This window comes from Arvicanthis niloticus, chromosome X (assembly GCF_011762505.2).
Source record: "Arvicanthis niloticus isolate mArvNil1 chromosome X, mArvNil1.pat.X, whole genome shotgun sequence".
NCBI classification, from domain to species: Eukaryota; Metazoa; Chordata; class Mammalia; order Rodentia; family Muridae; genus Arvicanthis; species Arvicanthis niloticus.
This window is the reverse complement of record NC_047679.1, coordinates 11626407-11639943: the sequence shown is the minus strand read 5'-3', so window position 1 is coordinate 11639943 and position 13537 is coordinate 11626407. Positions and strand designations below refer to the sequence as shown.

The following is a 13537-nucleotide window of genomic DNA, read 5'->3' as shown; positions in this document are numbered from 1 at the left end:
CCCCATGTCTCACTTGCCACTGACCCCAGTCCCCTACCCCCAAGCCCCAATCCATGCCTAAGCGTGGCCCACAGAAGAACTTCTCTTTTATTTGGGATCCAAGGCCCCTAGCCCTCAGTGCCCGTCCAATAAATTGTGGTTGAGCTAAACAATCACCCTGATCAGATATGGGAACAGATAAGCAGACAGCTGGGTTTAAGGTCCCAGCGGGAGAAAGTGGATACCAAATGGAAGAGAGCGCTAGAGCAAGTGCTTCAGCACTGTGTCCAGCACCCCCAAATTCCTGCCTGTGGTTAGGAGACATCCATCAGAGCTCTAGGCCTCTCGGACCCGGCCCAAGAGGCCAGCATTCTCCTGGCGAAGGGCTCGGTAGTCCTCACAGATCTTCTCCAGGTTGCTCAAAGTCTTCTTGCCCATCTCTGTCTCAATCTAAGAAAACAAGATGCACACAGCTTCAGCCCCTGCAGGCTGCCCCTCTATTGCGCTCCTCCCTGCCCCTCCCATCCTCATAACAGTAGCCTGTTCTTTCCCATCACTGGGCTTCTGTGTGCATCCTTCCCTCCACCTAAAGCAACAGCTTCTGCTGTGGGCTCTGGGAGGCATAAGGGGCTTCAAGCTAAAAGCCGGGGCTCAGAGTAGACAACTGACCAGCTTCAGGTCCCAGGCACAGCAGGCACTAAGGCCGAGCCTCTAGCTGCTGGTTGTCTGGTTTCAAAGACTCTCAACACAAAACAAGGAACTATCCCCTGGCCTGTCTCCATTCCCCTTCCCATTCCCAGGTCTCACCTGCTCCTCAAGATCTCGAACTTCCCTCATGATAGTGCCTGTGTCCTCAATGGTCTGGATGAGCTGGCTGCAGTTCTAGAAATAGCAAGAATACAAGGCTTGCACCTGTGCTGGCCCTCTACAGCCAGCCCCACCAGGCGCATGGCTCCCCTCACCTCATGCAGAGCAGCTAGGTATTTGTAGGCTTTCCGAACAGCATCATCCTTCTTAGCATCCTGATAAGACAAAGGGGACCTCAAATATATCAGCAAGCCATTGGCCCCTTTTCCACTACTCTATGCCCCTATAAGACCACCCTTTACTACTACTTTGCCTTCACCCTCCACAAAGCAAAGCTAGGCCCAAGCAACAGTGTACCAAAGGGACTCACAGAGGGGCAAGGTGGCCCATGGCAGATGGGCAGGCAACAGCCCAGCCCCACCTCCACCCTCCCCATACCTTGAATACAAGCTCATCGGTCACTGCAAAAGTCCGGTCCAGCTTCCCAGAGAGAGAGTTGATTTCCTTCTGAAGTTCTTTTGTGTCTGACAAGATCTGGCAGAAACCAGGGTAACTATCAGTCCACATCTTGGGCAATGTGGCTGACCAGTGATAACACTCATGTGCCTATACTTACATCCAGTCAGGGCCTATGTCACTGTGTTGGGGTGACCATTTATGTGTTGGAGTGTGCCTTGAACGGGTCTGCCTAGTCGTAGGCATAAAGTCCCTGTGTGACTACACTATGCCTGCCTGCCCACATGAGCCATCCATCAGAGCCACAGTGACATACTTTAGTGATCTCTTCCTTCTGCTTCCGGATGTTGCCCACAATCTCCAGGATGCGCTGGGTATAGGCCAGCCGGGACACATCTTTTGGCAGAGTCTCCAGCTCTGACACCTAGGCAGGCACATGGCAGACATGAGTTCAAGCCCTGCACAACACCCACCCTTACAACCCAGAGCCCTGAAGTGGGCCTTACCAGCTGCTTATAGACTTCCTCCTTCCTGCGAGCATCTTCTGCAGCTGCCCGGACACTCTGGTGCAGCTCCTGGATTTCTGCCAGCCGTCGAGTTGATTCCAGCTACCGGGAACCCATAGGCAGAGGGCAGTGAGCAGAGCTCAGAAACAGCCCCCTATCGAGGCAGGACATCTACACTCATGGCCCAGGACTGTGCCACTTACCTCCCTACATTCCTGAAGTTTTCTGAGGTGGCGGTACTCAGCAAGAAGTGGGACCCGGTGTTTCTCCCATTGACTTGCTAGATGGATGAGCCTCTGGGCGCTACTCTCCACCACAAGCTGGTAGGGGTCAGGGAGTTATGTCAGGACAGGCTGGATCCACCCACCCACCCCTCTCGGCCCAATCCCAGCCCACCTGCAGCTTGGCGAGGTTGGCAGCCCCATCTGGCAGCAATTCCACCGTCCTGCTCTTCAGGCGCAGGGCCTGCTCCTGCTCGGCCACACTGAGTTCACTTTGTCGACACTCGGTTTCCACCTGGTACACTCACAGCCAAGCTCCCAGTCATACACACAGCCTACAACCCCGGTGAGCCCATTATGGCCCTGGCTCAGCTCAAGACCTCACACAGAACTTCAAGACCTCTACCTACTACAGGCCTCTAGATCTTCAGCTCTGTGCTGACCCAGAAGCTCTGAGAAGCCCTGCAAGGCCCTGCCCCTACACACCCACCTTGCTCCCCTGATGCCCATAGCTTCTATGTCCCCTACAAAGCCTGACTAATGCCAAATGCACCTCTAACAAGTCTATGAGTCTAGCAAGCCATCACTCCAACATGTTTCTTTGCCTCACAAATTCTCCTGAGCATTCAAGAATTCCAGAGGTCTCCAGGATGCTCCATAAACAATTATGGTATCTATAGACCTCTAGATGCCAGATCACCTCTCAAGGCCCCAGTTCCCACCTGACCCAGCCCAAGTCCCTCTCCCAAGCCCTCACCTGCACAAGGTTGATTCCGAGGGTCTTCATGTCAGCTTCCACCTCTTCAATGTTGTGGTTCACACTTGCCAGCTGTTCCCGAAGGGATGCTAACTCCTGCTCTTGAGTTGCCCGTGTGTCCTGAGAAGCACAGGCCAGTCTAGGTGGAGGTACCAAGTCCAGAAGACAGGCAATAGCCCAGCTGACTCTGTGTGTGTGAGTGTGTGTGTGTGTGTGCCTGTGTATGTATGTGTCTGTTTATCTTGGTCTTCTTACCTGTTCAGGCTTTTCAGAGGTAGCTGGTACATCTGCCACCTGAGCTGCCTGGACCTGGGGCTCCTATGGGTAGAAGAAGCAACCTGGCTATCACGCAAAGTCTTATCCCTCACAGGCCAGCCTCAAAACCCCAAAACACTCTCAAGGACTATACCCATGTCCACTTAACCACTGACAGTTTTCAGACTGTTACTACAGGAGAATAAAGCACCACCATCTGTAACTGCAGATTAGGGTGCCTGACCACAAGGAAACCTCCCTGGTGCTAACCCTGACCACCCTGCCCCTACAACCACAATGACCCTACAACCACCTGACCATCCAGACCCTATATCCACCCTGACCCTATAACTACTCTGACCCCATAACGAACCTGCCCAAAATGTCCACAAGAAAGATGAGTATCTAAGGAGAAAAGATGTTCCCAAAGGAAACAAATTTCCCAATGGAAAGCCCAAGGAAAGATGGGCTTTGTGCTGGGAGCCCCGCACACTCTTACATGAGCCCCACCTATCTGCCCTTTCTCCACTAAAGTCTCAAGAAGCTAGGGGAGCCCTCTGGACACCCTGTCCCATTGGAAGAGGGCCTACTCAGTGGGCACCAGATCCTGTGTCAATAACAATGGTGTTCATACAGAAAGCAATCCTCAAGTAAGCAATCCGCACACGCCCTGTCCACTCTAGCCTACCCACCAGATGGAAGGTAAACTTCTCTGAATGGGTGAAGCGGGAGCCTTTGGGCACGCCAGTCATAGCCCTAGCACCCCAGGCCTGTAGCATCTCTCCTAGGTCTCGGACTTGCGTCGGGGCTCCAAGTGGGCCCCAGCTCTGACGCAGATGTTCAACCAGCTGCTTGTGCAGTCTCTGCTGTGGAGCCCGGGGATCCTCCTGGAAAGAACAGAGGGCAAGAGGAAGGTATACCTGCTGGTCCCTAGGACCGTGACTTCCCACCAAGGCAGGTCCCAGCCCTACCAGCCTAGGAGCTCCCCAAAGACAGAGAAGTGCCTTTCTCCACAGCTGCACTTCTCTACCCAGTTACCCCTGACCCTGTGGAAAAAAAGTGACTAGAGAGAGAAGTGAGACTGAAACTTTCAAATCAGAAACAGACATAAAGAATGGTGGATGGTGTAGACACACACAAAAAAGGTGCCAGGCAAAAAAAAGGTCTAGAGTTGGGGACAGGACAATAAGTAAGAAGAGTTAACAGTAGAGATTGTTTCAGTGTTAAGTGGTGCTAAGAAATCATTCATTTCATTCACTATAAAAACAGTACAGTGGCTCCATTAGCAAAAAATGTTCCTGTGAGTAATGACACGTCTGAGTACTCAGAGCTGAAGTCATGTGACAGTTTCAGTTTGCTAGGATTTGATCCTGAACATGGAACCAGGTTCGACCATGAAACTATAGTCCAAGCTTTGAGATTTGCTCTAAAACCACAGGGGGGAAAGTTAAAGGAGAATACAAGACAGACTAGAAGATAGGCATCATCAGAGTGGTCCTTCTATATTTACACATCAAAATTCCTGTAAGTGTGAAGAAGAGACAGGATCTGGGTGTGGTGGCACATGCTTTTAGTCTCAGCACTCAGAAGGCAGAAGCAAGGGGATTATAAATTTCGATGCCAGCTTGGGCTATGTAGTGAGACTCTCAAATCTTCCCCTCAAAAAAAAAAAAAAAAAAAAAAAAAAAGAGTGGCCAGGCGGTGGTGGCGCACGCCTTTAATCCCAGCACTTGGGAGGCAGAGGCAGGCGGATTTCTGAGTTCGAGGCCAGCCTGGTCTACAGAGTGAGTTCCAGGACAGCCAGGGCTACACAGAGAAACCCTGTCTCGAAAAACCAAAAACAAAAAAAACAAAAAAAAAAAAAAAGAGTGGGCAGGGACAGAGAAAGAGTAAGCAAATAACAACCAAGGTGGCAGGGACAGATAGAAAGAGACAAAACCAGAAGTGGATGGGAGGAAGCTGAAAAGAGACCAGCAGAGAAGTAGATATGGAGGAAGAGAGGACAGAGAAAGACATGGACAGAAGCAGAGAAAGAAAAGGAAGAAGTAGGCAAAAGTGAAACAGAGAAAGATGCAGTATACAAACAGGGAGACAGAGAGGTTGATAAAGTGGGGCAGGGAAACTACAGCACAAGACAGTAACAGGAGGAGATGGTGCAGATGCCTAGGGGCAGACAACAGGAAGATCACTGACAAATGCAGAGACAGACAAACTGAAAGGCTCAGGCCCTGCCCCCACAGGGAATATACCCAACAGTCCCAGGTAAGACTCATGCAAGGTCACTACTCCACACCCCCATTTCTCAGAACAGAAGAGCAGGCAGGAAGGACCTGCTGCAGGTTCTGCCCTTCTTATTTATCCATTCCTTTAGGCAGGGAGCCAGGCAGGTGTACACAGAGGAGAAGCAATGAAGAGAGGGACGGAATGGGGGGAAATGAGATACAGAGAACAAACAGGAACCACCAGAAGCAGAAGCCTCTCTGGGAGAGCTGAGCACAAATGGTACCTGGGATGGGACGCGGGATGCCCAGCGCACTCGGTCTTCATCTCCTGGGCAATCCCTGTTCACATGCTGGCAGAGCTGGATGGCATGATGTTCAAGGAGTGAGGCTGCCCTCCCCAGAAGCTGGGGCACCTGTGTGGGAGCTGGTAGCAGCAGGGGACTGGCCTGGAACTCACGTGGCTCTGAAGGCAGAGACAGTGTCAGCCATTTCCCCTCACACACCGATGCTCACACAAGCCTCTCCCCTCCTCGCTTAGATCTACACAACTGCAGCCTCCTCACCTCCTCTGGAATTCATGTCAGGCAGAAGCAACCTGCTGGAGTGGAAGGGCTGCTGGAGGGCTGAGCCCTGTGGGGAGAGCAGAGTCGGTGTCCCAGAATGAGGTGCTAGTGAAAGGGGTTAACAACCTGAGCAAATAGATGACCACAAAGAAGGCAAGGAGGGGAAAAGTCCAAACGGAGGTGGGGATCCCACCTGGAGGCGCTGCACCTTGGGAGTTCGAAGGAGAGGTGGGACCCAGGGCAGGGCCAGCTGGTCCCGGATTTGGCTCCCAATGGCCCGAAGGAAAATAGCCGAGTCACCTATGAAGGGGCGAGGGGGGTGGGTAGGGAAGGAGTAACATGCTACAAATCTAGGAAGCCAGCCATAGCACCTGATCCCTCACCTCCAGATGCAGATGGATCCAACTAACATTCTCAGTCACTCACCACTTACTGAGCCTTAACTACGTAGGAGGTACCAGTTACCAGGTTAAAGACCACCTCAGGAAAAAAAAACTGAGAAGGTCTCCATCTCCATTGGTCAGCAAGATAACAGAAAGGAAACTTCAAGAATAGGACCATTAGCACCATCTACTCTAAGCGGGAGAGAGAAGGATGGTAAAGGCGGGGGATGGGGGTGGGGGTGTAGGTGTAGGGGTGGGGGCTGGAATGTTTCAATGAACATTTGTTGAGATAACAGAGCAGAAGCCACAGAAAGTTGAGCATATATTTAACCTTTTGACATTTTGGCATGATGTTATCATCTACGAAGTTCATGCTCAAGAATAGTGTAACCAAGTCACACCAAAAAAAATAAATAAATAAAATAAAATAAAAAAATCTCCTAACATTTGAAGCAAGTTTACAGTTCCGGGTTGGGTGTTGGTTAGAGCCATTTTCATCAGCATGTGCCCCATGCGTTGGACTCACCCGGTAGGGAGCTGACTATGAAGAGAGCTAAGGGAAGAATCATCTAGGGACCAAAATACCCTGAAGCTAGAGCTCCCCTGACACATTTGGAGACCACCAAGAACACCCATGTGAGAAGACTGGAGTGAGTGAGGATGCGAGGGACAGGGGGTAAGCTGGGAACCTAATCCCTAGCCTCACGCTGCTTGCCTTGGGTCCATCTGTTCTCTGACCTCTGATCCACCCAATTCTCCGGAATATATGCCCTGCCCCCTATCCTTCCTGACACTTCTCTCAGGCCCCTATCACCCTGGGAACACAGTCCATTTCCCAAGTCCTACAGGACCCCATACCTGCAGGCTGGTCTGCATCCTCAGAGGCATCAGTGGGTAGCCGCTCAGCCAAGAAGAGAAGCAGGTCTCGGAGGTCAGGCTCACTGGGATAGAGGAAGTTCTGATAGCCAAGCTCCAAGGGATAGCCCAGGTCCTAGAGGTTAGCAAGTATGAGCAGATAATGATGCTGAGGATGATAATGGAGGCCCTGTGACTTCCACACTGGCTCTGACTCCTTCACCAGCCATCACCGTTCCACGTTCCCCCTGCATCCCGAAGGCATCCAGGATCCAGGCCCCAGTGACAGCCACAAAGACATCATAGACAGTATTACAAGATTTTAAAAAAGATAGACATTAAAGCTCAGAGGCTACTACCTGGTGGTGGTGGTGCATAACCTTTGATCCCAGCACTCGGGAGGCAGAGGAGGTCGAGCTGTGAGTTTGGATCTGTGAGTTCGAGGCCAGCGTAGTATACAGAGCAAGTTCTAAGACAGCCAGGGCTACACAGTAAAACCCTGTCTCGAAAAGCAGAAACAACAACAAAAGCAAAAAAGCTTAGCATTGCTCAGGAACTATGACTCAAAATCCAAAGGCCACAAGAGAATGCAGAAAAGTGAAAAGACACAAATATACTTAGCAAAGTCAAAGGAGCATCGACAATATCCAATAGGAAAACAATATTCAGAGCCTTGGAGAGGAAAGCCATAAACCAATCTATTATATAAGCAGTGCCTAAAAAGAAACAGAATGGGGAATGTGGCCCAGAACATAAGCAAGGCCCTGGGTTCCACCCCTAGTACTAATACCATCATCATCACCATCATCATCATCAACAACAACAGACAAAAAATCAGCAAATACACAGCCAGAAAGAAAGGGCTGTCATGAGTTCAAGATAGGTTCAAAGATGTACAGACCCTGAAAGCAAACTTCCTGGACTCAAACTCAAGCTCCGCCTGTCACCAACTGTGTGACTCAGGCCAATACTTCACTGTACTTCACTTCTGTCATGTAAAAAGAAAAGTATACCAGAGGCTAGAGAGATGGTCAGGAGCACTGGCTGTTCTTCCAAAGGACCTGTGTTCTGTTCCCAGCATCTACATGGTGGCTCACAACCATCAGTAACTGTAGTTTCAGGGGAGTGATACCCTCTTCTGACATCCAACGTTATCAGACACACAAATGGTGCCTATACATACACGCAGGCAAAAGCATTCATATGCAGACATTTTTAAAAGATAAATCTAAATAAGTAAAATGTTTTCAATAATTTTTTTTTAAAAATACTAAAAGTACTCATCTCGGCCTGTTGTCACAAAGATTGAGTTATCAGCATGTCACCACAGTGCCTGGCACAGAGTACTGGCTCAAAAAAATCACTAGGAAGAGTATTTATGTATTCTGTTGTAACAGAAGTTGTATCCGAGGATCATGGTCACACAAGTATAAAAACAACTGGCTTCTATGCTACATTACTTAGAAATGTTTTTTTTTATCTGATATCTGCGATCAAAGACTTGTGATTGATATGAAAACTCATGGCAGGAGTGGGCTGGTTTGGCGGTTTGAATAAGAATAGCTTCATAGGTTCATAGCTTTGTATGCTCGGTCACCCTGGGAACGGTACTATTTGAAAGGATTAGAAGGTGTGGTCTTGTTAGAGAAAATGTGTCACTGGGGGGCTTGGGCTTTGAGGTTTCAGAAGCCCATGCCAACCAAGACCAGAGTCTCTCTTCCTGCTGCCTTGGGATCTGAGTATAGAACTCTCAGCTACCATGTCTGCCTGTGCGCTGCCATGCTTCCTGCCATGATGATAATGGGCTAAACTTCTAAAACTGTAAGCCCCAATTAATTGCTTTCTCTTATAAGAGTTGCCATGGTCATAGTATCTCTTCACAGTAATAGAGCATGGACTAAGACATCCGTATATAGTGGGAGATACCAAAAATAGAGAGGTGGCTTAGGTACAGAAATAGATACCAGAAGCAAGGTATATGCAGAGGAAGACACCAGTGCACACAATGCTGAATTGGAGAGCCTTTCTGGTTGTTCTGGCATACCATGGCTACTGAGCTAGACAATTGCATGTCTCCCTTAACCACCAGGTCCTCTTCCCCACACTGAAATGAACATGAGCCACACCATCCAAAGGCAGACAGCACTGAGAAGGGGACATCAGAGAAGGCCTCACCCCACCACCTTGGTGCTTCCCACTGAGTACACTTCATGCCCAGTAGAAAACATAACCTCCCTCTTAGAAGGTCGTCTTCCAGAGCATGGCCCCAGAACAGGGGTGGATTGATAGCTTCCTGGGAGCATGGTCTAGACCATGTCTAGAGTCCTAGACAAAAGAAAGTGAGAACACTTGGTAGCTAGGCAAATCTGAGAATAATGAGCTGGCTAGGCAGAGCCAACAGGGGTACCACTCAGACCAAAACTGCATAAACAGCGGTCCAAGGCAAACAACTGTGATAACCTGTCCCTTTTAGTCTACAAGGAAGTTCTCACTGGATCCTCTACAGATCTACCACCATAGACTTATAGCAACTTACTGAGTATTCTCGAAGAGTCTACAATCACTCCATAGCCACAGGCTGCTGGAATACATGCCTCCAAGGTTTGTGATCAACTCTTCCCAGAGCAAGTCAGTTTTTGCTTTGTGCATACTAGAGGCTGAACCGGAGACCTCGTACGTATGAAGTACACACTCTAAAACTGGGCTACACCCTGACTCAGTTTAGCTTTCACATGCAGTCAACACAGAGAGAAACTGAGGACCAAATAGGTTAAAAGGCAGGCCCACAGCCGCAAGGACGTGAGCTACAAGAAAAGCTAGAACTCTCTGCTCTTGACCACAGTGAATGGACACAAGCTCTGAAATGGAGAGGGGCGGGTACTTCATTAGAACATCATCTTTGGAACTATGAGAGGCACAATACAATGTAACAGACAATGACCTTCCTCTGGGGAAGCATCCCTTCCCCAGTTCCATAGGACAAAACAAGTCATCACAGGGTCCTATAGGCTATCCATGTGATCTGAGCAGAGCTAGTCAGAGCTTTATTTAAGAGTATGCAACCCAATCAAGGTCTTTCTTCAGCCCAAATAAATAGGTAAATGGCCTACTATGTGACAGTGGGGTAAGATTTTGATGCCAAGCTGAGAAGGTGACTGCTAACGATAGTCCGAAGACAAACGGAATCAGCTCATTTAATCCACACAACCTCAGTCAGGGTCACACAGCAAGCGTGAGTAGAACTAGGTAGGGTCTGAAGTAGTCACACAATTTGGCTACAGAGGCAGCAGCTTTAACTATGAATGAACGCTGAGCTGAGCTATACAGAGGGACAGAGAAGAAGGCAAGTGTCGAAGAGCTTGGTGACTTTGTGAAAAAGGAAGGAAGACAGTGTGCACACTGGGAGAAGGGCACTCACCATGCAGGCCTGAGCCAGACTCATGGCCAGGCGGAAGCGGGCAGACATGGCTGGTGGTAGTAAGTGACTAAGGCCAGAGCCCACATCAGGATTGATCACGCGAAGGCATCGGACCACAGCCTCTACGACCAGCTCAGTGGTGAAAGCTCGCAGAGTCTGCACTTCTGGAGGAACTGCCCTAAAGAGGAAAGCACCAGGCTTGAGGGGCGGTAGTTAGGAAACAGAGTACAGCCTTCTAGAGAGGGAATGCTCTAGAATCTAGGTCGGGGCAGGGAACAATCTAGGCTTCAACAGACCCAGGGTGTTAGTGACTACAACTTTTACTTAGTCCTAAGACCTCTGAATACAGGTAACCCGAGTTCAGAAAAGTCTCAAAAATCCCCTGTACTTCAAAGTTTCAAACCTCTGGGACCTGCAAAAGCGAAAATGGTCCAAGTGGCACAGTCTCCATATTTTTGGGCACCAAGACATTGTGTCCTTTGCATGGCAAGGCCTCCTAGATCTACTAAGGTTTGGAGAAACTGCACAGTAAGAGGCTGCAGTTTTCAGAAGTCTCAAACATCAGGGTCACTGAATAGAAACAAATTATCAGGCATCCTAAATTTTGGCACCTGGGGCTTTTAGGGGCCCTCAAATAGAGGATCCTGTGTGTGTGTGTGTGTGTGTGTGTGTGTGTGTGTGTGTTTGTGTGTTACCAAGTGCTGCTACTGTCAGAATTTAGGGTGACTCCCTGGTGTTTTAATAACCCCTGGGAGTTTACAGAGTTATTGTTCGAAGATCAAGTATCCAGTCTCAGGAATTCTGGAGACGTTGAGTACCAGACTCCTGTGTTATCAGTTTCCTGGATCTCAGAGTACAGGTAGGTGTCTTACAACCTCTAGATATCAGGGTCCCAGCATATCCAGGTCTCAGTTCCTGGGGTTCCAGGCTTGTAAGGTGTCTGAGTCCTCTAGGTTTACCAAATGTCCAGATCAAAGTATTTAGGAGACCTGTGATGTTAGAGTGTAGGCGGGGGGCTTCGGATCCTGTAAGTTTGGGCCTTTGGGTGTCAAGGTCTTGATTTTAAGGTTCCCGGGTAATGGGGGGGGGTCCTAGGATTTGGAGTCCCGGATGTGAGCAATTGGAGACGACTGGGGGTTGCGTACTTACGTGCCCGCCTGGCGCAAGGAATGGATGAGGATTCGGTCAGCCTCCTCCATGGTGGAGTTAATTCTAACTCTGGGGCTGGGTCTAAGACCAGATCAGAAAGTGGAGCAGCGTTGTAGTAACTGCTCTCCGCCCGCCGAGGACGGAGCGTCACGTGCCGCGCGAGGAACATTGGGAAGTGTAGTTCTCGGAGTGAGCAAGGCGCAGGCAGCGCCTGGGGGCGGGGTGTGAATTATGTAATGACTGCTGGAAGTTGTAGTTCTTTCGCTTGTAGTCCCATGTTCTTCTCCAAAAGAAAAAGGGGAATTGGGCTGGGGAGTTGAGAGACAGGACAGAGACAATCTTCATTTAAGGACATGTTCATCTTCCAAGTTATAAAAGGCTATAAGTGTACAAAATGACTGTTCCCTTGTGTCTTGTTATCATCTGTAAAGTGAGAATTTTGATACCTATTTCCTAGGGTTAAGACGTAATTGCTACTACTGGGGAGGTGGCTCAGGATAGCCTCACAACCTGAGTTCTATCCCTGAGAGGCATACGGTAGAAGGCAGGAAATGACTTGATAAGAGCCAGAATTCCACGTGTGCACTGTGATACATGTGTGCATTCGAGCACACACAAACGAACAGATAATAGATCTTAAATAAACAAACATAATTACCCGTGTAAAGCCACTTACCACCAACCACTACAAACTGAGTTCGATCCCATGACAGAAAAAGAGAGTGGACTCCTACAAATTGTCCTCTGACATCCACACATGTACAGCAGTACCACTAGTGTGCACACACAATAGATGAAAAAAAGCAAAGAATTACTAAACCAAGTGTAGTGGCAAACATCTGTAATCTCAGCACCTGTCTCAAACATAGGCTGGACTATTGAGGGAGATAACCTCCAAAGAAAGAAAGAAAGAAGTAGGGGAGGGAGAGAAAGAGCCATCAGTTATACTTACATTCATGCAATCAATAATGGACCTTTTTAATATGCTGTACATGTGTGTGATCCAATGAATAGTGACACAGAAAATATTTATAAAACCATTACTTATTGAACAGCCTATTTTGTCTCTACTATCCAATAGTGCTAACATTTGTCATAAGTCACACACACATCACGTACTTGGCTCAGTTTCTGAACTAATCTCTCTTCTCTTCTCTTCTCTTCTCTTCTCTTCTCTTCTCTTCTCTTCCCTTCCCTTCCCTTCCCTTCCCTTCCCTTCCCTTCCCTTCCCTTCCCTTCCCTTCCCTTCCTCCTCCTCCTCCTCCTTCTTCTTCTTCTTCCTCTCTCTCTCTCTCTCTCTCTCTCTCTCTCTCTCTCTCTCTCCTTATTGTTGTGCTGTCCTGTCTTCTTGGTTTGGTTTGGTTTTGAGACAACAAAGTCTTGAAATGTAACCCAGTCTGGCCTCAAAAATGTAATAATAATATTTCTCTTTCTCCTAGGTGCTGAGATTAAAGGCTTGTACCACCACCCCTGGCTGTATTCTGCTTTTAATTACTGTAGATTTACAATGAGCCTTGATATCAGATATGGCAAGTCCTCCCATCTTGTTCTTTTTCAAAAACGTTTTGACTTTTTTTTTTTTTTTTTTTTTGGTCGTTTGTATCTCAAAGAAAAATATGCTGAGATTTTGTTTGGTATAGCTAATGCAAAATGCCAAGCAGATCACTTTGGGGAAATTTACAGCGTCATCACTAAATGTTATGTATTTCTCCATTTTATATCCCTTTGATATTTACTATCTGACTCTTTTTTCATAGAGATAATATACATATTAGGTTTCTCCTATGTAGCTCAAATGTTGTATGCTATTGGAAAATTACGTAATTTTTTCTTATTTTGCTTTCTGCCTGCTTAGTGAAGGTATCTATTTGCTAAACACTTAACCGGTGTCTTTTCCCTTGCCAATCTCAGGTCTGCAAATATCCCATTTGCTCTCCCCGTTCAACCTCCCAACTGACACTATTTT

General features: G+C 48.3%; 1 protein-coding gene across 1 annotated transcript; it reads right to left on the bottom strand.

Moving 5' to 3' along the window:
• Positions 1 to 69: 69 nt before the first annotated feature.
• Ccdc22 (CCC complex scaffolding subunit CCDC22) lies at positions 70 to 11735 on the bottom strand. The gene is made up of 17 exons (XM_034485592.2): positions 11572 to 11735; positions 10423 to 10600; positions 7008 to 7140; positions 5960 to 6066; positions 5767 to 5833; positions 5488 to 5666; positions 3674 to 3868; positions 2982 to 3044; positions 2727 to 2846; positions 2145 to 2264; positions 1952 to 2068; positions 1749 to 1850; positions 1559 to 1666; positions 1225 to 1320; positions 942 to 1001; positions 787 to 861; positions 70 to 429 (listed from the first exon to the last, which is right to left on the bottom strand). The coding sequence occupies exons 1-17, from the start codon at positions 11619 to 11621 to the stop codon at positions 316 to 318; spliced, it is 1884 nt and encodes a 627-aa protein (XP_034341483.1). The 5' UTR covers positions 11622 to 11735; the 3' UTR covers positions 70 to 315.
• Positions 11736 to 13537: the final 1802 nt, after the last annotated feature.